Consider the following 25746-nt stretch of genomic DNA (forward strand, 5'->3'; position numbering starts at 1 on the left):
TGTCTTCCAAACTTGATGCAAAGACCTCTTGGATCAAACCTCAGAAACCCAGGGCTGAGTGATGCACGGGATTCTGTGCCACAGCCTTGCTGTCCGTGCAGCTCCGACTCCAAAATCCCGGCTGGGTCCTGCTCCAGCCACTCCCTCGGGACAGCAGGAGCTGCTTCTCATGCTTTGAGAGAACAGCACGAGGTGGGAACGCTTTGACAGCCTAAATTCCGGTGGCTTTTCCACCGATTCCTGCAATGGCCCAGCCAGGATCGCACAACTGGGCTCGTTGTGGGAATGATGCTCCTGGGGTTTATGATGTTACAGACAAGTCGAGGCACAGGGTCGGGATTTGCACTTCCTGGGAAGGACGGGTCTGGGAGGTGGTGGGACACGGGATGGGAAAGGGATGCTCTGCCCGGTTCTATGGATTTAGATGGAGCAGGGCCCACGGGGAATTCCTGCCTTGCTCCTGCCTGGCGACGCTCAGGGCACCTCAGGAGCTGACCGTACAGCGGCCCCTACAAGAACTGGTTCACAGCGCTTCCTCTTCGACCCGGCCGCACAAAATGAGTCAAAAAAAAAAAAAAAAAGGGAAAAACCACGACATAAATATTTGTGGCAACGGCGCAGCGGGAGGCGCGGGCGGGCGGGCAGCGCTCCGCCGCTCCCCGGCTGCGGGAGGCCCCGGCTGGGCACCCCCCGCTGTCCCGAGCGGAGCCCCGGCCCCTCGGCTCCTCCCGCTCCCCGCGGGCCCCAAGATGGCGGCGGGGCCGGCGGGCGCCGCCTTTGTTGCGCGCGGGGCCGGGCGGCGGCGGCGCGTGCGCGCGGCGTGAGGGGCGTGAGGCGGCTGCGGCACCGGCCCCGGCCCTGCCCGGCCTCGGCCCCCGGCACGGCCCTGCCCCGGCCCCCGGCTCGGAGCGGCGCCCGCGTGGATGGGATGGAAGCGGGACCCTCGGGAGCAGGTACCGCCGGCGGGGATGGGGGGGAGGGGGGTCGGAGCGCTGCGCGCCGGGGAGCGCCGAGAGGGCGGCGGGGGGCGAAAGGGATGAGGCCGGTGGAACGGGGGGCGGGAGTGCGGCGGGGGCCGGGGGAGCTGTACCGTGTGGGGATAGTGGGGGGGAGGGCGGGGGGACCGCCCTGGAGGGATGTGCGGAGGGGACCGCGGCGGGTGGCGATGGATGTGGCGGCGGCGCGGGATGTGCGGGGGCGATGCCGAGGATCGGGGGATGTCGGAGGCGCGGGGGGGTCTGAGCAGCGGGGGTGCGGGGGGGAACTGCGGGTCCGCCGGGCAGGCGCGTCCCCCGGGTGTCCCGAGAGCAGCAGCGGTGCGGACGCAGGGGAGGGGGCGATGGAGGGACCCGCAGAAATCCCGCAGGAGGGGGCACAGGGCCGGGGTCACGTCCAGCCGCAGGTCCCCACAGCGCGGAGCGAGCCCTGCACAAGGGGCCTGTTGTGCACAAAGCAGCAGCAGCATCCCCCCGGCTCCCCATCCTTTCCTCCAGGTGCCACTCCATCCCCCCGACCTCCCACCGCATCCATCCCCCCAGCTCCCCGGTGCCATTCTACTCCCCTCCCTGCCATTCCACCGCCCCAGCTGCCATTTTATCTCCCCCAGCTCCCGTTTCATCTCCCCGCTCCCCATCCATCCCCCAGCTCCCCGTTCCCCGAGTTCAGGGAGCGGGGCTCAGGCTGGAGCTGGCGCGAGGCCGGCGACGCCGTGTGCCGTGACAGCACGAAGCGTCTGCTCTCCCCGTGCCAGGGCATGCGCGGAGCCGGGGCTGAGCATGGCCCCGCGGGGCCGAGCTCCAGAGCCGCGCTGTCCCCCCGTGTCCCCTGCCCCAACCTCCGCACGCCGGGCTGGGGACGGGAGCAGCTGGCAGTGCTCTTCGTGCCGGGCTGCTCCGCGGGGGTTTGGAGAGCCATTCGCTAGGCCGTCGCATCGGCAGCCTCTCGCTCCTATGTCTGGCCTGAGCATCGCCAACTTGCGCTGCTGAGTCGCAGAAGGATTTTGGTGCCTAAAATGAGGCAGAAGGAGGGATGGGGTGATGGAGACGTGGGTCACTGCCCTGCTGAGGCACGGGCCGATGGGGATGGGGAGCTGCTGCCCTTCCGAAGGGGCAGGGCAATGGGATCGGCAGTCGCTGCCCTGCCACCTCTCTTGTGCTGGTGCGTTTGTCACCCACTGTAACACATCAGCCTGGTGAGATTTTGACATAAACCTTCTGAGTGTTTGCAAACTTCAGTTCTTTCTTACGATATTTACTTTAAGTGTGGCACAGAAATCTCCCTGTGTCTGCTTTACCTTCTGGCTGCTGGCGCTTTGTGTTTGGGCTGATTTATGGCCTCTGGAAGCTGTGATTTGGCGGCACCACAGACTTTGCCGGCGCCCTGGCGCGATAGCAGCACTGCTGCTTCAGGGCCACACAGATAACGCTGCTGGACACCCTCCTACCCCAGCCTGAACTGATGCTCTTAAGGTGCTTTAAAAGAATCTCTTGTGTTGGGATGGGGATGCACTCGGTGGACAGGTTTGGGTTTCAGTCCCTGGGCCTGTGGGGGCTGCACTGGGAGCAGGGCTCTGATGCTGCACCCTTGGGAGTTTCCTCTTCTGTCCCCAAATTTGGCTGGGGAATATCTCCTCCCACCCCGTTTGCCCTGTGGGCAGGGGACACATGAACCCCATGTCATCAGAGCTGCTGTGAATCCTGCCCTGCTTTGGCACCCCTCTGCTTGTGCCAGACCCTGGGTATGGGGTGAGCCTTGCGTGTGAGCTCTGATGATGCTGTGGCTTCTCAGGGCAATAAAGCAGAAACTGGCATGTGCCTGGATGTGCCCAACATGGAGATGCCTTGAAAGGCAGCGGGAAAACCCAGGACATCTGACCCACAGGCAGCACTCAGGAAGGCACACACATGCAGTGGTTTTAAAAACTAAGCTTATTTTCCTCCAATTTATAGTTTTCTTTATCCCTTGCAAACTTCCTAAAGGCTGTTAATCTCAACCGTTGTCTTCCTGTGCTGAACCTTGCAAAAACCCCAAAGCTGCTCCGGCTGTTGGGGCTCCTTTATCTTCAGGAAACACGAAATTGCGTACGCCTGCTTCTGGGATGGGATTAGACCGAGAAACAAAGCCAGGAGAAGCACCTTGCCTGGAGACACAGCACGGATGGTTTATCTCTAAACACTCTCTGCAGCCTCTCCCTAAACCCTGGGAAGAGCAAAACACAGACAAGTTATTAAGATGGCAGACGCAAGAAGGAAGCCAAATCAGGCAGAGAAGCTGCTCCTTGGGGAGGGTGATCCGCATGGAGCCACGGGCGGGTTCAGCCTTCTCTCCGGGAGCCGGTGGCTCTGCGGGGCCGCGGTGGGACATGGAGAGGAGCCAGCGTTGCCTTTGTCCTGTCCCTCCGGCACTGGGGGCCGCCTTTGTCTGCGACTCCCGGCTCTGTATGTCCCTGGCTGCTGCCTGGGCAGTGCAGGAGCAGCGGGAGACCCCGCACGGCTGGCAGGGGGTGTCAGCCTCTGCCCAGCCCAGGCGCCTTTAGCGGGGACCCCAGGGTCACCGTGCCGTGTCACGCAGCCTGGATGTGCCACTTGGTGTGCTCAGAAGGGGTGCTGGCACTTGCTGTGCTGGTGCTTCTCAAACCCCATCAGGGGGATGGAAAACAGAGCTGCTGGACAGCTGAGGCCAGCTTGGCAGCACCCTCACGGGTCAGCTCATGATTGAGCCGTGTCTGCACCGCTGGCATCAGCACACCACTGGCATCACCACACTGCTCTCTCGAGGCAGAGCAGCTGGAGTACAGCCCCTGCATGCGGGTGTGATGGAGCTGGTGCTGCTCTTGCTGCTGTTCCTTGTGCTCTGTTGCAGCACCCACAGCTTCACACTCTTGCCCAGCTCAGCCTGCGGGACTGCATGTCCCAGGGTGCAGGGACACCCCTCTTGGCCAGGCAGGTTTATAGCTTGCACTGTAGGGTGTCACCTGTGATTTCCAGGTGGGAAGCACAGCAGTGTCCTTTGCAATGTTTAGTGTGGGGATACAAAGAACTCGGCTGCTTTCAGGTGTCAGTACTGTAGTAAAACAGTTTAGAGCCCGTTTTGGCTCATCTTTTGCATGCAGCCACCCCAGTGTGGAGTAGAAGCAGAGCTTGGACAGCTCAGCCTTGCCCTCTGCAGCCAGGCTCTGGTGCACAGACAGATTGAGTGCTGAGCTCTGATGGCTGCAGTCGGAGCCTCTGTCCCGTGTGTGCATCACCTGCTGAAACTCAGTCTGGTGTCAAACCAAAAAGCACCCGCAGTTGCGTGGCCCTGGTAGTACTCAGTACACTCGGGAAGGAACAGGCGGCGATGTCTGGGTTGGCGGAGCTGAGATGGGGCTTTTTGAAGTCTTGGCTGCGTGGGATGGCGTTGGTCACTGCTTAGAGCCAGTGGTTTTAGAGGTGTCGAGCCTGGAGATTGGGAATGCCAATTGCTCACCCCCCGCCAGCAGCTGCCTTTCCCACTGGTGCTGCCCCTTGCTTTGCTCCCCGACAGGGATTTCACTTCTCAGGGAACTTCTGGGGTAGTTCAGGATGGGAGATGTCTCAGGGTGAGGATGGACCACGCTGCGTGTCCGGTGGCATTTGTTGTGCTGCGGACCCGTCTGCACCTCTCCGATTCCCGGCTGTATTTTGGCGGGTGGGTGTGCGGAGAGGGGGCCGGCGCGGACCCGCCGCCGCCGCAATAAAACTCCCTTTTGTCTGGGCCCCGTTCCCGCGGCCCCTCGGCTGAATGCGGCGCTGGAGAGGATTTCAATGACATGGTAATTTCATGCCGTCCCACCGGCGGCTTCGCCCGGCGAAGGCAGCTGTTGAGCAGCGGGTCCTGTTCCCCAGCTGTTACAATAAATAACAGAAACAAAGCTTATTCCAGCGCTAATTACCAAACTTGCTTTCACCTCGGTGGCACTGCCCTCGCCGCCGTCTCTGCCCGCGGTACCCGGCGCAAGGGCGGCGATGCTCCCGCCGCCGGCGCGTCCCCAGGGCATGGCTTTGTGTTCGAAAGTCTGTGATTCCTCCCAGGCCGCGGAATTTCTAATGGCAGCGGATTTCATCCTGCTCACTGGCCGCATTGTGCTGCAGGAACAACACTCGCCCTGCAGCCCCCGGCCCCGGCGCCCGCATTTACATGACAAAGTGGGAGCCTGTGCAGCTTTGCCATGGAGAGTCGAGGTATGCAGGAGCCAAACTCCCCTATGCAGGAGCCCCCTGTTTCCATGCACTTTGGGTAGCTTTTTAACGAGGCTTCTTCTTGCTGGCTCCTTTTCTGCTGCCCTGAGCCGGCTTCAGGCATGAGGTGCCTGGGGATGACAGTCGAGCTACCCGGGATTCCCTGGCAGCATCCTCTGAGCCAAGAGGAGGGTGGCTTTCACTGAGGCAAAATCATGGAGGGACCCTGAGTGTCCCGGGGCAGGAATGTGGCATGTGTAAGGATGAACCAAGCCTTCCTATTCCCAAAGAGTTTTGGGGTCTCTCCCACCTGGTCTGAAGCAGCCAAGGCCAGGTGAGAGCCCAGCTCACATGCTGGAGGTGCTGCCTAGGCAGCTGCTTTGGCTTGTCACATTCAGGGGCTGTGTGTTGTGGTCACCAAAATAAAACCCTCTGAGTCAGCCCAGGGGTGAACTTGCCCATCCTTGATGCTGTTCATGGTCCTTCCCTGGTCTTTGCAGAGTATCTCCTGTGCCGTTAGGTGCTGCTCCCTCTGGCCACACTGCCCATTTATCTTACCCTGCGTTTGTTGTATCTTCTGTGTCCCATCAAAATTCTGAGCCAACTTTTGTGTTGCTGGAGGCTGGTTCCTTCCTTCACCTGTGATTCATGAGCCTAATTGTGGGGTGTTATGTTCATGAAGCATTTGGGGATTCTCTGGCAAGAGGGTTTGCATGGCAAAGCCTCTCATTTTGGAGTGACCAAAGCAGTGCCCAGTGTGGGATTGGTGTGGGATGAATTGGTCACACCTCTGCAATTCCTGCCAGCCCCAAACTGGCTTCAGCTCCTCTTGGGCACCCAAGTGCCACTGAGCAGCTGTCAAGCTGTGGCCACTGCCTTGTGTTCCCTGCATCTGCAGGGTTACCATGGGTACATGGAGTTGCAGTCCTGCTCACACATGGCTGCCAGGATTGTCTGGGGAGTGAGATGATCCAGAGGAGGCGAATTTTCATGTGCTGGCCTTGATGTGGCTGCAGGAAAGGCAGCGGAGAGCTGCTGTCCCCCGACAGATCTTGCAGGTGGGCGGCATGGTTCCTCACTCAAGCTCAGGGGCTGGAGGCTCCAGCAGCACTGGCAAATACCTCTTTGCTTGTGAGCCATGATTTAAGAATGCATCAGCTCACAGCCAGGGAGCTGGCCACTGCCAAGAAATGTTGATCATGTGGAGACATGACTTACACCGGGAGCAGCTCATCTGAAAATCAATTCCTTCAAACAAGCTGCTCCCGAAACGCAGTGCAGATGCTTTTCAGGGGTGGCTGGCAGTCGGTCACCCTGTCTTGGGGCAGCTGCAGGTGCCTGCAAGGTCTGAGCCCTGCAGTGGACTCAGGGATCCCCACCTTGCTCCAAGTCCTGTGCTGCCATGTCCAAGGAGCTTCTGGGGCCAGGTTAGCCCAGGCTTGGGGCTCCCAGTGGGTTTTGGATCCCTTGAGCTCCTGTCTCAGGGCAGAAGCAGGAGCAGATGTTGGAGCATTAACTTCTGGAGTTCATCCCCTGGACACTCACAAGAGTTTTCCCATCCCCTCAGTGTCCTGCAGCACTGGTGGCCTTCCATCAGCAGGAAAAGTCTTACGGAGTTTGGGTGCAAAAGTAAAAGGCAAATTTGAAGCTTAGTTTGCTGCTCTTCTGTTTTTCTGCTTCTGATATTTTTAGCCTGGAATGGAAATATGGATTTAAAAAGAAAGTGGATGGGAGAAAGGGGTGCTAAAAGTACCATGTGTTCAGGAGCTTGAATTGGAGCTGGGTTGCTGTCTGTGGGCCGATGTGGACAGTTGGCCGCGCAGATGGAGCGCTCCGAATACCCCCACGCTCGCTCCCTGCGCTGGCCCAGCTGGCTCAGACCTCGTGGGGTTTGAGGAACAAATAGGAGCTGCAAACTGGGAGGGGTAGAGATGGGCAAAGTGGGGATGGGGCAGGGAAGGCAGAGCTCACCTCAGAGAGCAGCAGGGTGGAATAATTCCTTGGCAATATTTTAAGATACGTTTGAGTCCAAGGGTGCTGTTGATTTAGAAATGCAGCTCAGTCCTGTAGCCATGTGCGGGTACCATCCTGCATCTCCAGAGCTTCATAAGTGAGTCTGTGTAATGGGAATTGTGGAAAAACTAATATTTCCCTCTTTACAGGTCCCCACACTGCTTCAAGTGGGGATTTGGGATTGGTTTGGGTTTGTTTTGGGTTTTTTTTTCAAAACCCAGCAGTTCGAAAACTGTGTAGTGCAGATGGAATAATGTGTTTCCTGTTTCTTGTGGCATCCTCCCTCCAGCAGTGAGTCGGAATTTGCCGGGGAATGGAGGGGAAATGCATGTGTCTGTATGTCTGTGCTGACAGAGTATCCAGGGAATTGCATCCCCTTGGAAAGGGGCAGACCTGCAGCTCCATGACAGTGAAGCTGGTGCTGCTCTCCCATCAGAGGTGACAGTGCTGGAGCCTGTGCCGAGGGAGTTGGTGTGGCTGCTGTGGCCTGGCACTGCCCTTCAACAACTCGGCTGGCACCAGTGCTTCCCGGATGGTGCCTGGGGAAGCTGTTCCCTGGTGTGCTGCTCTGAATTCTGCCACTGCCACCTCCTGCCAGGAGGAGGAGTAGTGGGAGACCTTCCAGTTCAGGATGTGGTGATGGAGAGCACTGTGACTCTGTGAGATGTCTGTCTGTCTGTCTGTCTGGGCATGGGGTCCCTCCCAGCCCTCCTGACCCATGCTCTCTCCCACAGCTGCAGGCGCATACCTGCCCCCCTTGCAGCAGGTGTTTCAAGCACCGCGTCGGCCCGGGATAGGAACTGTCGGGAAGCCCATCAAGCTCTTGGCCAACTACTTTGAAGTGGACATTCCCAAGATCGATGTGTATCATTATGAAGTGGATATCAAACCCGATAAATGTCCACGCAGAGTCAACAGGTAAGGCAAGTATTAGAGGTTTGGCACTTGTTTCCTGCTTCCAGTTTCCTTGTGGAGGCTCCATAAGTGCCTGTCTCTCTTTTTCCAGTAGAAGCCATTAGGGTGACCATTATGGCAGGGGTCACAGCAGTGGCAGGGGTCATGGCACGGCATGATGTCCACAGGTGGCTGGACCCCCCAGCCGTGTTTGTGCAGCAGTGCTCATTCCTGGCCTGGGAGCGTCAGGGGTCTGGAGCCTCAGCACAGTCCCTGCTCCTCTGAAGCAGCTGTGCTATTTTGGCAACAATCCCTGATTCAAAAATAGTGAGCCCAGACCTCAGGCCATCATGTACTTTTCTTTTCTTTGTTTTTCTTTTTGATGTGCTCTTCGCTGCCTGTCCCCTCCTCCCCTCGCAGCCCGGGGAGCTCTGTGCCCCGAGGGCCAGCGAGCAGATGCTGCATGTGCTTTCAGCATCAAGTCACACTCCGGCAGCTCCAGCCGCTCTGCGTTCCCCTGTGCCATGTACACTCCGGCCAAAGCCAACGTACTGAGCTGTGGGACAAGGCACGTGACTGCTTCTGCAGGGCTTTCCTGCCCCAGGGGTCTTAGCTCTGTTCTCAGTTGCCCCAGGAAGGGAGGCTGGGGTGGACTGGACAGGTTGCAGAAGGTATCAGGCTGTAAAGAAAGTGACAAAACAAACCTCTCTCTTCTCTCCTCCTGCCCCTCTACCTTGCCTGCATAGGGAAGTCGTGGAGTACATGGTGCAGCACTTCAAACCCCAGATCTTTGGTGACCGAAAACCAGTCTATGATGGGAAGAAGAACATTTACACTGTCACAGCCTTACCCATTGGGAACGAGCGGGTAAGAGGGGGCAGTGAGCCCCACGTGGGCACTGTGACCTCCCTCCTGCCTGGGAAAGACCAGCAATAAATGACCCTGCCTCATCCCTGTGGGGATGCCATGGTCACTGTCCCTTCCCTCCTGCACCCAGGTTGACTTTGAGGTGACAATCCCAGGGGAAGGCAAGGACAGGATATTTAAGGTCTCTATCAAATGGATGGCCATTGTGAGCTGGCGCATGCTGCACGAGGCCCTGGTCAGCGGGCAGATCCCCGTCCCACTGGAGTCCGTCCAGGCGCTGGATGTTGCCATGAGGCACCTGGCTTCCATGAGGTACCTGCGCTGAGGGACAATGGGGCTGTGCCAGGGAGGGGAGGGGACTGCTGCCCTTGGCAGGCTGTTGTGGCTGGGACTGGCCTTGACAGTCATTGGAGGAGGCGGCTGTGCCAGCCATGTCCTTGGGTGCTGCTGCAAAAGAAACAGAGGAGGTGATGCAGCTGGCAGGATGAGTGCCAGCTCGGGGGTCTGGGAGTGCTGCTGTGGGCCCAGTGTGTGCCATTGACATGGTTTGCCCTGGTTCACAGGTACACTCCAGTCGGCCGGTCCTTCTTCTCCCCCCCTGAAGGCTACTACCACCCCCTGGGAGGGGGCAGGGAGGTCTGGTTCGGTTTCCACCAGTCAGTCCGGCCTGCCATGTGGAAGATGATGCTCAACATCGATGGTGACGTTATTTCTCACGCTGGGGAGCTGCTGTGGCGGGGCTGGGTGTGTTTGGGAAGGCTGGTTGAGAGCAGAGACACATCGTGGTGTCTGTCCCACAGTGTCGGCCACTGCCTTCTACAAAGCCCAGCCTGTCATCGAGTTCATGTGTGAGGTGCTGGACATCCGGAACATTGACGAGCAGCCCAAGCCCCTGACGGACTCGCAGAGAGTGCGTTTCACCAAGGAGATCAAAGGTAGAGCCCCTGGGGAGCACTGGGACCTGTCCCCTGATGCTGGCTGTGGCTTGTGTCCCACCCAGTCCCTGAGCAAGGTGGGGTTACAGGGGTTGCACATTTTCAATGTCTTCTGAGGCACCATTCCCTCCCTCATGCCATTGTTGGGGTGTCTGCAAGCAGGGAATTAGTTAAGGAAGCTGTTGGCAGTGTCCCAGGGAAGTTGGGCAGAGGGGAATTGCTCCTACCTTCACCATGACTGTGCCATGTCTCCCTGTCTAACATCAGGTCTGAAGGTGGAAGTGACCCACTGTGGGCAGATGAAGAGGAAATACCGTGTGTGTAACGTTACCCGACGGCCAGCCAGCCACCAGACGTAAGGCGGGTGGGCAGATGCCCTTGGAAAAATCCGCGCTGTTCTCCTTGTTAACAGCTGCTGGTGTCATTAGTGAGAGCTGGATGGGAAGCTGCAGTCTTTGATGGCAAAAAGAGAGGTGTCTGGAGCTCTGCAGCCCTGTGCCATGTGTGGAGTGGGATGCAGGGAGATGGGAGCACAGAGGATGCTGTGTCTGGCAGGCAGAGCGCGGCGGCGGGCGGGAGCTGACATGCCAGGAATTGTCCTAGTTTTTACCTCCGGGTTTGGTTTTCTTCATTCTTAAAATAGTCACTACCAAAGCAGAGACTTTGTCAGGGGCTAACACGAGTGTCTGCCTTGGAATTTTTTGTGTGTGCTTGGTAGCAGGCTGGGCCTGAGCACCCCTCAGTGTCTCCTGTGCACCAGCATCCTTGGGTCATAGCCCTGGGATTGGTGAGCGCAGGAGGAATGTGGCACCTCGCTGATGTAGTCAACCTGGCTGTCCTATAATTTTGGTTCTATAAAGAATATCAGGTTAATTCTGCATTTTCATGGAGCTCTTTATGGAGCTGGGAGCAGCTGGTGCTGGCTGAGGATGGGTATTGCTCTCCAGCTGCGGGTGTGTTGGCACCTCTTAGCCCTGGAGCCAGGAAGTTTGATTTTTTTTTTTCCCCTCTGTTTTTGAAGGGAAATGTTTCCCTCCTGCTTCTTTCTGCCCACCCTGCAACTGCTGTCCTGTACCTGGAGAGGCCATTTAGCCTTTTCCTGGAGCTCCGTTCAGCTCCCAGTGATGCCTTTTCCTCGTCTTAAAATCAAGAGTCAAACACGGTTAGAAAGGGAAAAGGGATTTTACCTTGGTATTTATTTTAAGGATCCTTAGGTGCACACGTCCAGGTCATATGCATCGAGATGTACCCCACCGAGTCTATCTCTGTGTCTCTGTGTCTCCCCCCCCCAACATTGGGTAGAACATTATAGGTGTTACTAATTAGCAGATCTGTCAAAGATTCCCCAATGAGAGGCTCAAGTGAGCCCCCCCTCCCCAAGAAACCTTCCCCTGGATGGCTCTATCTGAGTTTACAGAATGTGTTCTGGAGAGGACCTTGGGCTCTGGGACACACTGATCCCTGGCTACGAAGCTTCTAAGATGTTGAGACTCCTGGCTGAACAAACAAGTCCAAGAATGTAGGCAAAAGCACTGGGAATACAGAAGTTGTAGAAAGGTATAACACGGGTATAAAAGAAAAGGCAAAAATCTTCATGGCATCACCAGGGAGGACACCAGGCACAGAAGCTCTCCTGAGTGCCAGTGTGCTGTATTTTTGTGCCCTACCATGGCATGTGTGGCACGTCCTGCAGTAAACATTTGCTCTGATTAGCTGGATTAGTGAGGGAGAGCTTTATTTAGGGACCTCAGTCCCACACTGGGATAAGAGTATTCCTGACTCCATTTCTGAAAATACCACTGTTGTGCTTTTTATTTTGTTGTATGGCAGCTCAGGGTGGGAACCTGGCAGCTCCCTCTTCCCAGCCACAGTACATAGTGCCTGAGGTCTGGAAGTGTCTGTTCTGAGTAGGTGCATCCCTCGTGTCCTGCCTCTGCCAGGTTCCCACTGCAGCTGGAGAGTGGTCAGACAGTGGAGTGCACAGTGGCTCAGTACTTCAAGCAGAAATACAACCTGCAGCTGAAATACCCTCACCTGCCCTGTCTCCAGGTTGGCCAGGAACAGAAACACACGTACCTTCCCTTGGAGGTGAGTGGTGGCACCTGTGGTTTGGGGCTGTGCTCAGCTGTGGTCCCCCGAGTCTTACCTGTCCCCAACACGTGGCTGCTGTCTGTCCCCTCCCATGCAGGTGTGTAACATTGTGGCAGGTCAGCGGTGTATCAAGAAGCTCACGGACAATCAAACGTCAACCATGATAAAAGCAACAGCCAGGTCTGCCCCAGACAGGCAGGAGGAAATCAGTCGCCTGGTACGTGACACAAGTCCCTGGCGAGGACGAGGTTGGGGCTGTGGCACTGATGGCAGGTTATGGCATCATGTCTGTGATGGACCTTGCTGTGGTCCTGCTCCTCAGCTGCTCTGCACTGGAGAGCTGTGACCTGCTGAGATGTTGGTGAGGTTAACGGCAGGGTTTTATCCCCCTCTTCCCACTGAATCCCTGGGCAGCAGTGCCTGTGTGTACATCATGGACACTGGCACAGGGGAGCCCAGCTCAAAGTGACCATGGAAATGCATGTGCAGAAAATTCAGGCCCTCGCACTGATGGAACCTGACCCAAAGGAAGCTGGAACTAAAAATGGGAAGCAAACTAAAGTCACGCCCCTGGCTGTAGGTGTACGTGGGGCTGTGTGTGGTGGGGCTGCAGTGCAGGGACTCTGTCTGTGCCTGGCCGCTGGTTAACGGCGCTGTTGTTCCCCAAACACATGTGTCTGGGCTTTTGAAGCCAGGGGCATTTGGTATTCCTTCTAGGACTCTTGATAAGTTTCTTGCCAGTCTGAACCTTCATGTTGAAATCTTAAATCCCAGGAGCAGGCTGTGCTGTTAGTTGCATTGGTTAGTGTGTTTCAAAATCAGGTCCCCGTGGGTCAGTTTGCAGGAGAGGGTTTGGGCCGCAATGGTGATCTGCTCGTCCTCCCCTGACAGAGCTGCTCCACCTGCAGCTCTATGGAGAACAGGGCTTCAGGTGCCCACATTTCCTGGCCAGCTGCAGCTGCCTGGCATGCAGCAGTTGGTCTCACTCCCTCTCATGGCCCTTCCTTCCCTCTGCAGATGAAGAATGCCAGCTACAACCTGGATCCATACATTCAGGAGTTTGGGATCAAGGTGAAGGATGATATGACGGAGGTGACAGGGCGGGTCCTGCCGGCTCCCATCCTGCAGTATGGAGGCCGGGTAAGTGGGGCTGCTCTTGCCTGGGCTGAGCTGCACTGTGCAGGGAGATGCTGTCACACCTAGAAACACTGTTTCTGAGCAAAAGTTGTGTTACCTTCCTGTTAAGAGCTGGAATGTTTTATCAAAGTGCCTTGGGTTTGTGTTTTTTGGGTTTTTTTCAATATAACTGGTCTGAAAGTTATAGCCAAGAGTCATTGGTGATGAGATGAAGAGGAGAGGCGTGCTCAGGGTAGGGCAGTTCGGGTGAATTTTCTGTCACTGCTGAGGAGCTGAGGCTGTGGATTGCCCATCACCAGGGAGTCAGCTCCAGCTCCAGCACTGGGACAGGGAGCACAGCCCCAGCCCATGTGGGGGCTCTGGGGCTGCGGGGCCGGGCAGGCTGCGGCCGCGCTCTGACCGTCTGTTTGCCTTGCAGAACCGGGCCATTGCAACTCCCAACCAGGGCGTGTGGGACATGCGAGGGAAGCAGTTCTACAACGGCATTGAGATCAAAGTCTGGGCCATTGCCTGCTTTGCCCCGCAGAAGCAGTGTCGAGAGGAGGTGCTGAAGTAAGGAAAGGGGCAGCCCATGCGGGTGGGGGAAGCCAGAGGGGCCGTGGCTCCAGGGACAGCCACACTGCTGCTCACAGCCAGGGGCTGCATGTCCGGTATTGCTAGTGCTGGAGCTGCAGGGCGCTCCACTGCTTGTGGTACCAATCTGATGTGGGGTGTCCAGTTCCTGTTGCTTTTGGTTTATCCAGAGAGCCTAACTGTTTGTCCCAGCTGCCAATGGTCCCTAAGCCATCACAAAGCTGCCAGGTTGGAGTGAATACCTGTGAGCTGTCAGTCAGGCTCTCCTCGATCTACTCCTTGCATTGGGGAGCTGCAGTATTGGGAGCTGAAACTCCCAGCTCTAAACCTGTATTGAACTCTTCTAAGACTGAATCTCCCCAGAGAGAGGGGGTTCTGAGGATTAAAAGTTTCCTCAATAATCTGAAATTATGTAATTAATATAGGAAGCATCCTAATTTCCTATGGGTTATTACAGAGAAGTTTTGGGCTTTCTGAAAAGCTTTGGTAGCTTAGAGAATATGTTTCTGTAGCAAAGTGACACAGCGGGAACAGTTTATTTAATTTAGGGAAATGGTCACTTTGGTTTTGGATTCTGCTGGGGCCTCAGGTTTCTCCTGACTGAGAGTGGATGCATTAAGGTGAGTGCTTTGTGTGTCTCTTCTGGGTGTTTGGCATGGTCAGTGTCTGGGGTTTGGAAGAGCTCAGTGTCCATGTCTGCAGTACGTGGGCGCAGATGGGAGTGACACCGCACTCCTCTCGTGATCCCTTTGCAGCAGAGCTGTGAGCCCTGTATTCCCTCTGGCTCTCGCTGCATCAAATCAATCCTTGGCATTCCAGAAATCCAGAGCGTGGCTGAATTGTGGTAAGTGCAGGCTGGCATCAGCTTTGCAGTCACCTGGAAATCAGCTGTTGCAGGCAGCAGGTTTGTTCCCTGCTGCTCCAGCTTCCTAAGGGAGAAGGGCTCAGCTCCATTGCATTAGAAAGAGTCAGTACATGGGCAAGAGGGCACCGAGAGGGGACAGTTCAGCCTGGTCTTGTGTTTCCTGTGCCATGCATGTGCTGGGTGCCATAGAGCCACCAAGAGGTGATGTGATGGCCCTGTCTCTGTCCTGTGCTGCAGCACTCGGCTGTGGGGCTCCATGCTTGGTGGCACAGCTGCTGTGCACGAGGCCTCGGGGCTCAGGGCTTCTCCTCCTGGCACAGGAACTTCACAGACCAGCTACGCAAGATCTCCAAGGATGCCGGGATGCCGATCCAGGGCCAGCCCTGCTTCTGCAAGTACGCCCAGGGTGCAGACAGCGTGGAGCCCATGTTCCGACACCTCAAGAACACCTATTCAGGGCTTCAGCTCATCATTGTCATCCTGCCAGGGAAGACACCGGTGTACGGTGCGTCTGGGGCAAGCACAGAGAGAAGGGCTTTGCTCTGCCTCAGCAGGGCTGGCTCCTGCAGGGCTCTCTCTCCCTATTCCCAAGGGTGCTGCTGGAAGTGGTGCGGTGCTGATTGCCTGTGTGCTCACCTGCTTCCTCTGCCCACAGCCGAGGTGAAGCGTGTTGGGGACACTCTCCTGGGAATGGCCACACAGTGCGTCCAGGTCAAGAATGTGGTGAAAACTTCCCCACAGACCCTTTCCAACCTCTGCCTCAAGATCAACGTCAAGCTTGGCGGGATCAACAACATCCTTGTGCCTCACCAGCGGTTCGTACGGCCCCTGCCTCTCATAGTTTTGGGGTTGTATCCCAAGTCCCTGGTGGTGCTGCCTGCCTGGCTTTACATGGAGAAGATGGGGCCTGCATAAAGTAGCTCTTTGAAATGGGGGTTTGTAACTTGTTTCTCTTTGTTGATGTGTCCAGGCCAGAGTTGGAAGTCAGGAGATGTCCTTGATGTCATCTGCTCATCTCCATTGGGTTGTACATCACCCTGAGATGGCCCCAAAGGCTGACTGCTTGTTTTTTCTTCTCTCCCATCAGCTCTGCTGTCTTTCAGCAGCCGGTGATCTTCCTCGGGGCTGATGTCACTCACCCTCCAGCAGGAGATGGGAAGAAACCTTCGATAACGGCTGTAAGTTCACAGTTTGGTGCCCAAAAACCCTGCAGAATGCAGGAGCTGGAATGGGACTCAGGTCCATGTGTTGCTGCTGTCCCCATGATGACACTTCTCAGGGTGGGCCTGTGCCCTGTCAGACGTTTATCCCAGTCCTTGGGATTTGCGTCCCGATCCCTTCCTGCCTCTCCGCAGGGAAGCTGCAGTTTTTAGGAGCCGCGGGGAAACTGGCAGCTGCCACCAGATGGGGCTCGTGATGTGCCGGCCCCAAGCACAGCCCCAAGTGTGCCGGGAGCTTGGTGCTGCATGGTGTCATCCTGGGCATCCCTATCCAGCTGCAGCTCTTCAGGGACCTTTCCCCTGATGGAGAGCTGGGGTTTGGGACATGGGGAAGCTGGGGTGACCAGGCTTCTGAGCCCTTTGTGCAGGAGGATTTGCCTTCTCCTCAAGTGAATAATGAGCATCCATGGAGCGAAGTGCTGCTCGGTGCCAGTGGAGGCAGGGACAGCTTGTGCCCTCCACTGGGCTGAGAGACACTGCCCTGTGCTCATTGCCATGCAGGATAAGCACGTCAGCATTTTCCTATTAAGTTCTTAAATTTCCAGGACTCACAGCTCAGGTTTTCCTTGGCATGAAAAAGCATCTTTGGAGGAATGTTTTTTTCTTAATTAGAAGGAGTTGGGAAAGGCTTTGGGCTGTTTGCTGTAGGTGTGGGTGGGACAGAACAGTCTGTTTCCTGGCGGCAGAGCTTCACCTCTGAAAACATCTTTTGTGGTTTGTGCAGGACCACTAGGGCTTTCTTCTTAATTTTTTGTGAAAGCTTTTTTGAAGCTGCATGGGAGGAAAAGGGTAGAGTCTTTGGAGCAACTTGACCTTGTCCTTGGTGTGTTGTTGATTGGACAATAGAAGTGGGTCTGTGGCTGAAACTAAAGGCACAGTTTCTATTGTACACATTGGCTCCGGTCGAGGAGCCCCAACCCCAGAGCTCTGTTTGCAAAGCAAAAGTGAAAGTGTTGGGGAGGGCAGGGGCAACAGATTCACACTGCTGAGGATGTGGGGTCTGTGGTGCTTCCTCTCTGCTCGAGGGACATGGGGCACACGGCACAATTGCTGCTGAGCGTGGGGAGTGAGGCAGCTGGGCCAGCACCTGATTCATGCTGTGCCACTAGCCCTGTGTCACAGTCAAGCCTGGCTGCCCCTGACCTCTTGCTCTGATGTGTCTGAGGTTTGCTCTGTGCTGCAGTGGGAACTCTCTGCTCAATGGCTGCCATGCAGTGACTCGACCCACCACGTCCTTGGGCAGCCCGTGGCCATCTGGGGCAGCCCTTGGCCATCTGGGGCAGCCCATGGCTGTCTGGGGCAGCCCCACTCCCTCTCGCTGCCAGGCAGGAGAAGTGAAACAAGGGCAGAGCAGCAGCAGTCCCCACAGCCACGGCACTCAGTGGCACCAACCAAAGTTGTCTCACTGGAAATTCCCATAAATGTTGCAAAGGACATGGCAGAGTGTGACATCAGATGTGGCCATGACCAGGGGTGTCCCTTTTGGGCACTGATTGCCTGTACAGTATTTGCTGTCCCATCTGATCTGTGAGTTCAGGTGCTCTGCCCATGGCCAGCTGTGCATGGAGGAAGCAGGTGGAGGCTGGGAATGTCCCGCATCCCCTCTGTCCTTCCTGGTGTAAGACATGGGCTTGGCCTGTCTGTCGCTGCAGGTTGTGGGCAGCATGGACGCCCACCCAAGCCGGTACTGTGCCACGGTGCGCGTGCAGCGTCCTCGCCAAGAGATCATCGAGGACTTGTCCTACATGGTGAGGGAGCTCCTCATCCAGTTCTACAAATCCACACGCTTCAAACCCACCAGGATCATCTTCTACCGCGATGGTGTTCCTGAGGGGCAGCTCCCACAGGTGAGGAACCCTCAGATCCCTGTTGGCCAGTGGAACTGCATCGGCTCCTCTGAGGTTCCTTAAGGGTGCCCAGGGACAGCTGGGTGCCAGTGTGTCCCCTCATTCTGTGTGCCCTTGTCTCTCCAGATCCTACACTATGAGCTCCTGGCGATCCGAGATGCCTGCATCAAACTGGAAAAGGATTACCAGCCTGGCATCACCTACATTGTCGTCCAGAAGAGGCATCACACCCGTCTCTTCTGTGCAGACAAGAATGAGAGGGTGAGTGCTGCAGTGTGCCAGGGCTGGAGGCGGCTGATTCATCCCTGTCTGATGAAAGAGCCAGCCCTGGCTTTGCCAAGGGGAAATCTCACCACTGCCAGGAAGAGCTCGTTCTGAATGAAACGTGCTGCTCAGTGGACTCCTGCAGCCACATGGATTAGTCTGCTTCTAGAACCCCAGCCAGCTGTTTGCTGTTATTATGAGTTACTGAGTGCTGATGATCCTGGTGACTCTTGAAATAGCCTCTGTCAGCTTGAAAACATCTGTTGTTTTGGTGATAGCTGGAGTTGCTGACGTGACAGGCTGAATAACCCGTTGCTTGCTCACAGCTTGTTCATGTGTACTCTGTAGTAACATTGATTGCTGTCACTATTCCTAGATTTCATCTGAATTTAATGGTTAGATTGAGTCTAACCAGGCTACTCCACATGAGCAGAAAGATTTAATCTTTGGAACTAAGGGCAGTTTTTGATCAGGATGTAAAAGCCCCAGTATCTTGTGGCACAGGCTCCAGCACGTGCTCTGCAGGGATCCCTGGAGTTTTGCTCACTTAATCCTCATCTCTGTAGTAGGATGGGCCCCTGCCCAGCCCTCACCCTGCTGCTCTCTTTTCCATGCTGTTGGCTATGTCTCCATGTCATGCCTGGTGTTAATGCCTGAAAAAAATGCAAGCAGGCCTGTTTGGGCAGAGAGCAGAGTAGGATGAACTGCTTCTGTTCCCCCTGAATGGGCATGGAGACTGTCTCTGCATCTCAAACTGAGATGGGGACCCTCCACCATGGCCCTGGGGCAGGGCAGCTGTGTTAATGACGGTGCTCTTGGCAACTGGAAATAACCAAACTCTGCAGTGCTTGGATCTCTTTCTATTCCCTGCAGATTGGAAAGAGTGGGAACATCCCAGCAGGAACCACAGTGGATACCAACATCACCCACCCCTTTGAGTTTGACTTCTACCTGTGCAGTCATGCAGGCATTCAGGTACCACGCTGCAGTGCTGGCTCTTGGGATGCTGCTGGGTTTTTTGGCTGCTGTTGCAGATTGTGCTCTCGTGCATTTGTCCTGGCCCTGTCACAGCCTCCCTCTAGCATGGAGACGTGGGCAGTTGGATTTGAGGATAGTTGGATCTAAGCTGCCGCTGCGGTGGCTTGGCAAGCACGTGCCAGGTCTGTGCTGCTGCTGCACTGTGTGGCACGTACTCGGTTACTCTCCTGGAGCCAAGGGTCTCCCCTAAGAGGTTTTGCTCCTTCAGAGTGGCCAAGTCAGCAGCTTTTAGGCTGGTGTCTGAGCATGCCGGCCTTGCCGGGGCACCTCGTCGTCAGCAGGGACCTGCTGTCTGGCCTTGGGCGGGAGAGCCAGGCCAGCCATCCCTGCCTGCTCTGCAGCTGCCTGGCTGCAGGCAGCCAAGATTAGTCAGAAACCAGACTGGGAAAACTGCACTTGTGTAATCTGCAGCTGCTTTCAGAAGGGAGGCTGCTCGGCTTCCCCTCCCCTGCACAGACAGCGGGAGCTGGCCTGGCTCGGTGGGGATGCAGTGGGGGATGCAGTGAGCTGTGTGGCACAGAGGGGACAGGCAGCAGCATTAGTACTGCTTTGCACCTTGGTGCCAAGGGCTTTCCTGCCATGCTGTGTAGGGTTCTCACAGCAGGGAAGCACAGGCATCCCTCCTGCCCCGGCTGGCTGACAGATCATTTGGATCAGGGAGGGGATGATGGGGATGAGAGGCAGCTGCATCCAGGTGCAGGCAGCACCTCTCACACTGGCCCCCTCCTCAGGGCACGAGCCGGCCGTCCCACTACTACGTGCTCTGGGATGACAACCGGTTCACGGCGGACGAGCTGCAGATCCTCACGTACCAGCTGTGCCATACCTACGTGCGCTGCACCCGCTCTGTCTCCATCCCAGCCCCAGCCTATTATGCCCGGCTGGTGGCGTTCCGGGCGCGATACCATCTCGTGGACAAGGAGCACGACAGGTGAGGGGCACAGCCTGTGGCCCTGGGAGGGCAGAGCCAGGCGGTGGGCAGGGGACCTTGATGTTTCAAAGTGCCTGTGTCCGAGAGTGCTGCAGCAGAGCCTTTCCAGGGGAAGACCTGCAGGTAGCTGCAGCCTCGTAAGGCCCAGCACAGTGGGAACGGGGATAATGGAGGGTTAAATCCTATCCTGAGCTCATCCCGGGCTTGTGGGAGCATCTCTCGGGTGTCTGAGTATTTCCAGCTGCCTCAAGGTGCTGGAATCTCTGCAGTCCAGGTGTGGTCACCAGCGTGCACAGCATCCCTGTGCATTGCAGTGAGGTCACTTCCTGTGCTGCCAGCACTCAGCTGATCCTCATCTCCAGGGGAGTTTCTCAGCGTTCCTGGGGGAAAAATATGAAATAATTATGCAGTGATTTCCTTGATTTTCAGTGGCGAGGGCAGCCATATATCTGGACAGAGCAACGGCAGAGACCCCCAGGCCTTGGCGAAGGCTGTGCAGGTTCATCAGGACACTTTACGTACCATGTACTTTGCTTGAAAGCCTAACTTTTGTTACCTCACTCAAGAAAGCTTTCAGATTTGTAGGAGCCATACAAAAAAGGAAGCATTGGGACACCTTGTTTTTTTTTTCCAATGAGAAATCACTGCAGGGCAGGCAGCGTCAACTCGAGGCAGGAGACCAGCACCATGGGACAGAACGATCCAACACCTTTGTAGGATTGGAAGAGACTGATGATGATGATGATGATTATTTTTTTAATTTTTTCTGGCTTTGCAAAATTTTGACCTGACCAAACACATGAAGGCATTCAAGGGAAGGGATAAAACTCCCGGGAGGCGGAAGCAGGTTTTCATTTTTAAGATGCAATACTAGAGACTTCTGACTGTGAACTGGCGGCTTTGGTCCTCCGTTGCCCACCAGGCGCTGGTAGGTATTTTTTGTGGGGGTTGGGGGGAGGGGATTTTTAGAGCCTTAAAACAGAAGACTAGATTTATAAAACTAATATTTTAGATTATGAGATGCTTTAATGGGTTGAGGGAAAAAAAAAAAACCAACTAGTTTATAGGAGAATTGTAACACTAACAGTTCCCCACCCCCAAGTAATTCCCCCCGGATAATGTAAGGCACCCTAGCACTTAGCTCAGAACTGAAAACTGTCTTCCTCGTGTTACAAGCTAGTCAGCTGCTGCCGCTCGAAGCAACAGTCACAGACTTTTCCATGGGTGAGTGCCTTACTATGATGCTGCAAAATTTCAATGTTTTTAATCTTGTAAGGAAACTAGTAATCTTGTCTTGATGGTGGTCCATATTTCCATCAGAAGGAGTTAATTTCTATGGTCCTCAGTTGCAGTTTGTGTCAGATCACGACCTCACGGTGGTTAAACCCATTGAAAGATGTGCACTTTCATACAGGACACGTTTAATGGCTGCTGACCCATTGTTGTTTCCAATGTACTACTTGTTATTTAAAACTGTTTCTGACAAATGGGGGCATCTCCATCCCATGAGGACAGAAAGCGCTATCCATTTTTTTCTTTCTTTTTTTCCCCCCTGAATTTTTATGATGGACACCGGGATTTTTTTACTAAACATTATTTTTATACTATATTGAGTCTGTTGCCAAAATCCACAAGTCATTAACATTCTCAGAGTTTACATCCCTGCACTTCCTGAAGCTGTGTGTGTTCACGCCGCAGCTCTCCAACGTTTCTGTCTGATGAGTGCTGCCGACTGCAGCCTGTGCTGTGCCAGGTGCTCTACAGCACCCGTTGCCCGTGTGCATTTGGCACGTGTCTGCCCGGGCCGGCTGCTTTCCCACCTACCACATCCCCTCCTCCAGCACCTCCAGGCTCTCACCCTCTCTGCTGCTAGGTTTTGCTGCTCTTTGTGTCATGGTATCACCGCTCTCATGCCCAGGGTTTTTATTCTGAAAGCACACCAGCTTGTTCCTTAGAACGATGAAATCTTTGTTGTTGTCATGGGAGAAACCCCTGATTTGTGCTTGTACCAGGAAAACAGCCTTTTTCCCCACAGGAACCTGGTCACTGCTTTTCAGACCCGTTTTGCTGCACAGTGACCGTACGCACGGTGGCAGGGCTGTGGTGGCAGCTCAGTACCAATATCATCCAGGCACATTATCTGGGGTTTTTTCTATGAAAGTGTTCACAGCGCTTCCTTCAAGAGACAAACGAGGCGCACGCTCCTGCCACGCTCTGAGGGGAAGAGCTCTGGTATCATTTTCCTGCCGAACGCGTTTCCCAGGCGGCCCCACGCGAGCGCTGCCCCTGGCCCGCGCGCGGACAGAAGCACATCTACACCTCTTTGGTTTGTACTTTCTGACGTTGAAACTTGCCTTGCCTTCATGAAAACGACACCGGTCATGTTGGCGCATTGAGCTGTCCTAATCCCGGGAATTCACTCTTCCCATTTTCTTTTGGGGCAACGTGTTTGTGAACAGTGAAGACATCACTATGCTATGCAAACTAAGTGCTGAGCCCACTGATGTCACATTTGGTGAAGATCCTACGTTTAGCACAGTCCTGTTTTTCCTCAAGACCACAGTGTTTGGTTCTTATCCTCCTTTGCACCTTGTGTCAACCTCTACTGCTGTATATCCTCAAGGTGGGGAGGAGACCAGGAGCTATCTGTGGTCAGTAGGTAGGGAACTCTTAGGAAGGCTTTTAGAGCGTAGGGAACACATCAACACTAAGTGTCAACATGAGAAGCCTACATTCCTCTACACAAGTGCCTGCATAGTGACACCAATCAGCACCTCCATCTCATCCTCCGAACTCTGGCTTGTGTTCATTGAAAGCAAAACGATCTCAGAGGGGCTGTTCCCGCTCACCTGGTGTTAGAAAGCTCCTCATTAAGAATAAAATCGGGGTCAAGGTCAAGGTTCTCTCTGCAAATCAGTTTGTTCACCAGCATTACACCGGAATGCGCCTGGCTGCTGCTCTGCAGCGAGGGGCAAAGGTATTTTGGTTCCTCGTTTTTATTTTAGTGTTTTAGTTGGGTCTAGAATTCTGAAATGTCTTTTAGTAGCTGTGGCATAGCACATGCCATTTTTAACCATTTGAAAAGAGATAGTGTGGGCATTTACAGAAACAGCTTGTTGCTCTGTAACAATTTTTTTTAACCTTGAGACTTGAAATGTAAAACGGACCTTTAAGATTTGCACTCATTTGTAAGGTGGCTGTTCATAGAAAACTATGAATGAAGACTTGCTGATGTAGCACCTACTTTTAACAGCAATTTTAACTACACAAAAGCTTCACAGCTTCTGAAACTCTCAGCTGTTGACTTGCAGATCGTGTTCTGCCCTTATTTCACCCTCTGCATTGGGTTTTCATGGTTTTGGATAAACAAAAAAGCCAAACTCAGTAGCTGCTGTGCCCTTTTAAACCCTGTTTCCACTTCGAAGAAGTTTAGAGAGGTTGGAGTGACCCGCATGTTTTCTATACCGGACTATGCACTGTACCCTCTCCGCACTCCGGCATCGGCATTTCTCCCCTTCTCTTGTCCGAGATGCAAACGAGTAGCTGCATGTTGAGGTGCGTTTTGCTGCCTGTAGCGGATAGGTGTTACCCCAGGTACATATCAGGATCCGTAGTTAGCCACAAACCCCCCACGGGCATCCCAGTCAGCTCCGAGTCTCTGCCTTCTCCATGCGCACGAGTTCCATCTGCGACTGGAAGTCGCCGAGTGCATGCAGTTCTGTGGGAAGAGGAGTAGCTTTCATTTACCTGTTGAATGCTGTTGTTTCCCTTATCTCATATCTGAACAGAACGGGGCGGGAGGGCTGCTCTGCCCTTTCCCCGCAGCTTCCAGGGCAGTTGGGGTGTTCTGGGATCGCACACGTACGACCCGATGTCTCAGTGTCAAACAGCCCAAGCATCCAGCGTTGCCTCGGGAAGGTTTTCTTCTTGGAAAATCAGTGTGAAATAAAAGAATGTGATTGTTTCAGGAAGGGAAGCCAGACAGCAAGAGAGCAATAAACAAGTGAAATTCATATCTTGCCTGAGTGATTTGCACTTCAATAGTTGTGAAAGAAAATTTCCAGGACTCCAGTGCTTTTGTGTTCGATTTCCAGCCCCTTTCGTACCTCCTTTCTACAAGCAAGTGTGGGACTGTACATAGGGTATTTACAGGACGCTCCGTTTGGGTTGTTATTTTTCTTGTGGGTTTTTTTTGCTCTAGCTTGAACTCTGTATGGTCCATTTGTTAAATAGCCGTGAACAGTTGATGTACAGTACTTACTAAACAAGCAGCAGCATAAAACTTATTTTATTAAGAAAATATGGCTTATATTTTAAAGGTTGAATATCAATTTTTTTTTCTATGCGTGGAATTAAGACTGGTGAAGAGTAACAAAATCCTTGGATTAGGCCAAAAGAAAATACTGTAAGATCCTAACCACCTCTTTATTAAAGAAAGCAGTATGATTAAAGAGCTCCAGAACATTGTATTTATATTGGATTTGATTTAATTGCCTTTGTGGATTTTTTTTTTCCTTGGTCCTGATTTTTGCTTGCAACGTCGACTTTGCAGTCCCAAGTGTCTGTTACCCTGTAACTGTTGGCAGAAGACCTAAATAAAAGCAATGTGAATATGTCGGGGTGACACTCCTGAGTCACATCTCGTGGGGAAGGGACATGCGCATCCCAGTCATTCCCTCAGGAAAGGCTGGGGGACAAACAGGGAAACGCTGACTGGAGCTGAATTGCATCAGACACTGCAGAGGATCCAACACCCCTCACTGTCCAGATCTCAGTTTAATGAGAGAAACACTTAAGCAAACAAATATGTGCTTAAAACTTCTGGGAATACAGTACAATTCCACTTTTTATTAAAATGTCACCTGAAAACTGACTGAATTTGGGTTCCTGGGTCATTAGATAACAGAAATGTACATCAAAATCTGCTGTTCCTGCAGCCTCACCGAGTGCTTCAGGGGCTCTTGGCTCTGAGGCGCTTTGAGAATGGATTTCAGTCTCCTTTTGGATTGAGGTTAAACTTGATCCTCGGGGTTTCTGCGCTGCCTCATGTTTTGCATTTCCCATCATGTTTTGCATTTCCCAGCTTTGTAATTCTTGCAAACATCGGAGTCTTCTCCAATGCCAGCAGCTTATGGTTGAGTTTTAGGGTCCAGAACAGGAGGTTGTTTGCCATCCTCTGAATTTTTTGTAGGAGTTCTTTGTTTTACCTTACAAAGGTGCAGGAACAGACCCTTAAGCCAATGAATGATTTAGCAGTTGAGCTGTGACTGGGTTTTTGAATAATGCCAAGGAATTTTAAGGAAGTGCTTACTAATGGCATGCAGGTACTCGTTAGTTAATTTACCAGAACGTTCTGTCCCAAGCTGGGCACCTGTACAGGTCCTGCACACATCTGGCTGCTTTGTGGGTTGTATCACCTATTTTAAGTGATTCCTACTACACAACAGAATCTTTTGCAGTTTTAAAGGGGCTTTTTCTGTGAGAGGTGCAACAGCAAATCGTGCCTTGTGCAGTTGCTTCTGGAGTCCTGGAAAACAGGTCAGAAAACTGGTTTCAAGTGTTAGATTGGCATTTGAGCCCAGCCCTGGTGCTGATTACAGTGCCCGAGCTGTGGGACCAGATGTGCTGCCCCTCGGGGATGTGTGTTTGCAGAGATGCCTCTCTCCCATGTATCTGCTTCATCCTGGCGATCACATTTCCCACTCCCAATTTCAGTTAAGGAAATATTCTAGTAGTTTACCTTTAATTTGCATGGGTTTAAAATCCTTACTGTGTCACTCACCTGATAACGAAATTTTTGCTTTTAAAGACTAATTCAGATAGGAGTCTTCAGGGTGGTAATTCTTAATAATTATCCTGAAATTTGGATTATG

At 54.1% G+C, this 25746-nt stretch overlaps 1 protein-coding gene across 2 annotated transcripts; it reads left to right on the forward strand.

The window, feature by feature from the left end:
• The first annotated feature begins 836 nt into the window (after positions 1-836).
• LOC309581802 (protein argonaute-1) lies at positions 837-24451 on the forward strand. 2 transcript variants are annotated; one of them, XR_014227062.1, is made up of 20 exons: positions 837-953; positions 7946-8129; positions 8852-8972; positions 9103-9284; positions 9536-9672; positions 9773-9907; positions 10175-10262; positions 11848-11995; positions 12096-12215; positions 13016-13138; positions 13554-13687; positions 14894-15078; positions 15229-15388; positions 15661-15751; positions 17446-17640; positions 17767-17901; positions 18778-18879; positions 19674-19873; positions 20303-20801; positions 22035-24451. XR_014227062.1 is itself a non-coding variant. In XM_082296605.1 (19 exons), exons 1-19 carry the CDS (start codon positions 929-931, stop codon positions 20409-20411), a joined length of 2574 nt encoding a protein of 857 aa, XP_082152731.1. In that variant the 5' UTR covers positions 837-928; the 3' UTR covers positions 20412-24451. The 2 variants fall into 2 exon arrangements, 1 of the variants encoding a protein (XP_082152731.1); XM_082296605.1 differs by having other exon boundaries at positions 20303-24451.
• Positions 24452-25746: the final 1295 nt, after the last annotated feature.

This window comes from Coloeus monedula (genome assembly GCF_965178545.1).
Source record: "Coloeus monedula genome assembly, chromosome: 24".
NCBI classification, from domain to species: Eukaryota; Metazoa; Chordata; class Aves; order Passeriformes; family Corvidae; genus Coloeus; species Coloeus monedula.

Coding starts and splice junctions, on each gene's coding strand:
- LOC309581802 (XM_082296605.1), top strand. CDS start 929: ATGGAAGCGGGACCCTCGGGAGCAG. Junction 8,973..9,102: donor TACCCATTGGGAACGAGCGG/GTAAGAGGGGGC, acceptor TCCTGCACCCAG/GTTGACTTTGAGGTGACAAT. Junction 15,752..17,445: donor AGAAACCTTCGATAACGGCT/GTAAGTTCACAG, acceptor CTGTCGCTGCAG/GTTGTGGGCAGCATGGACGC.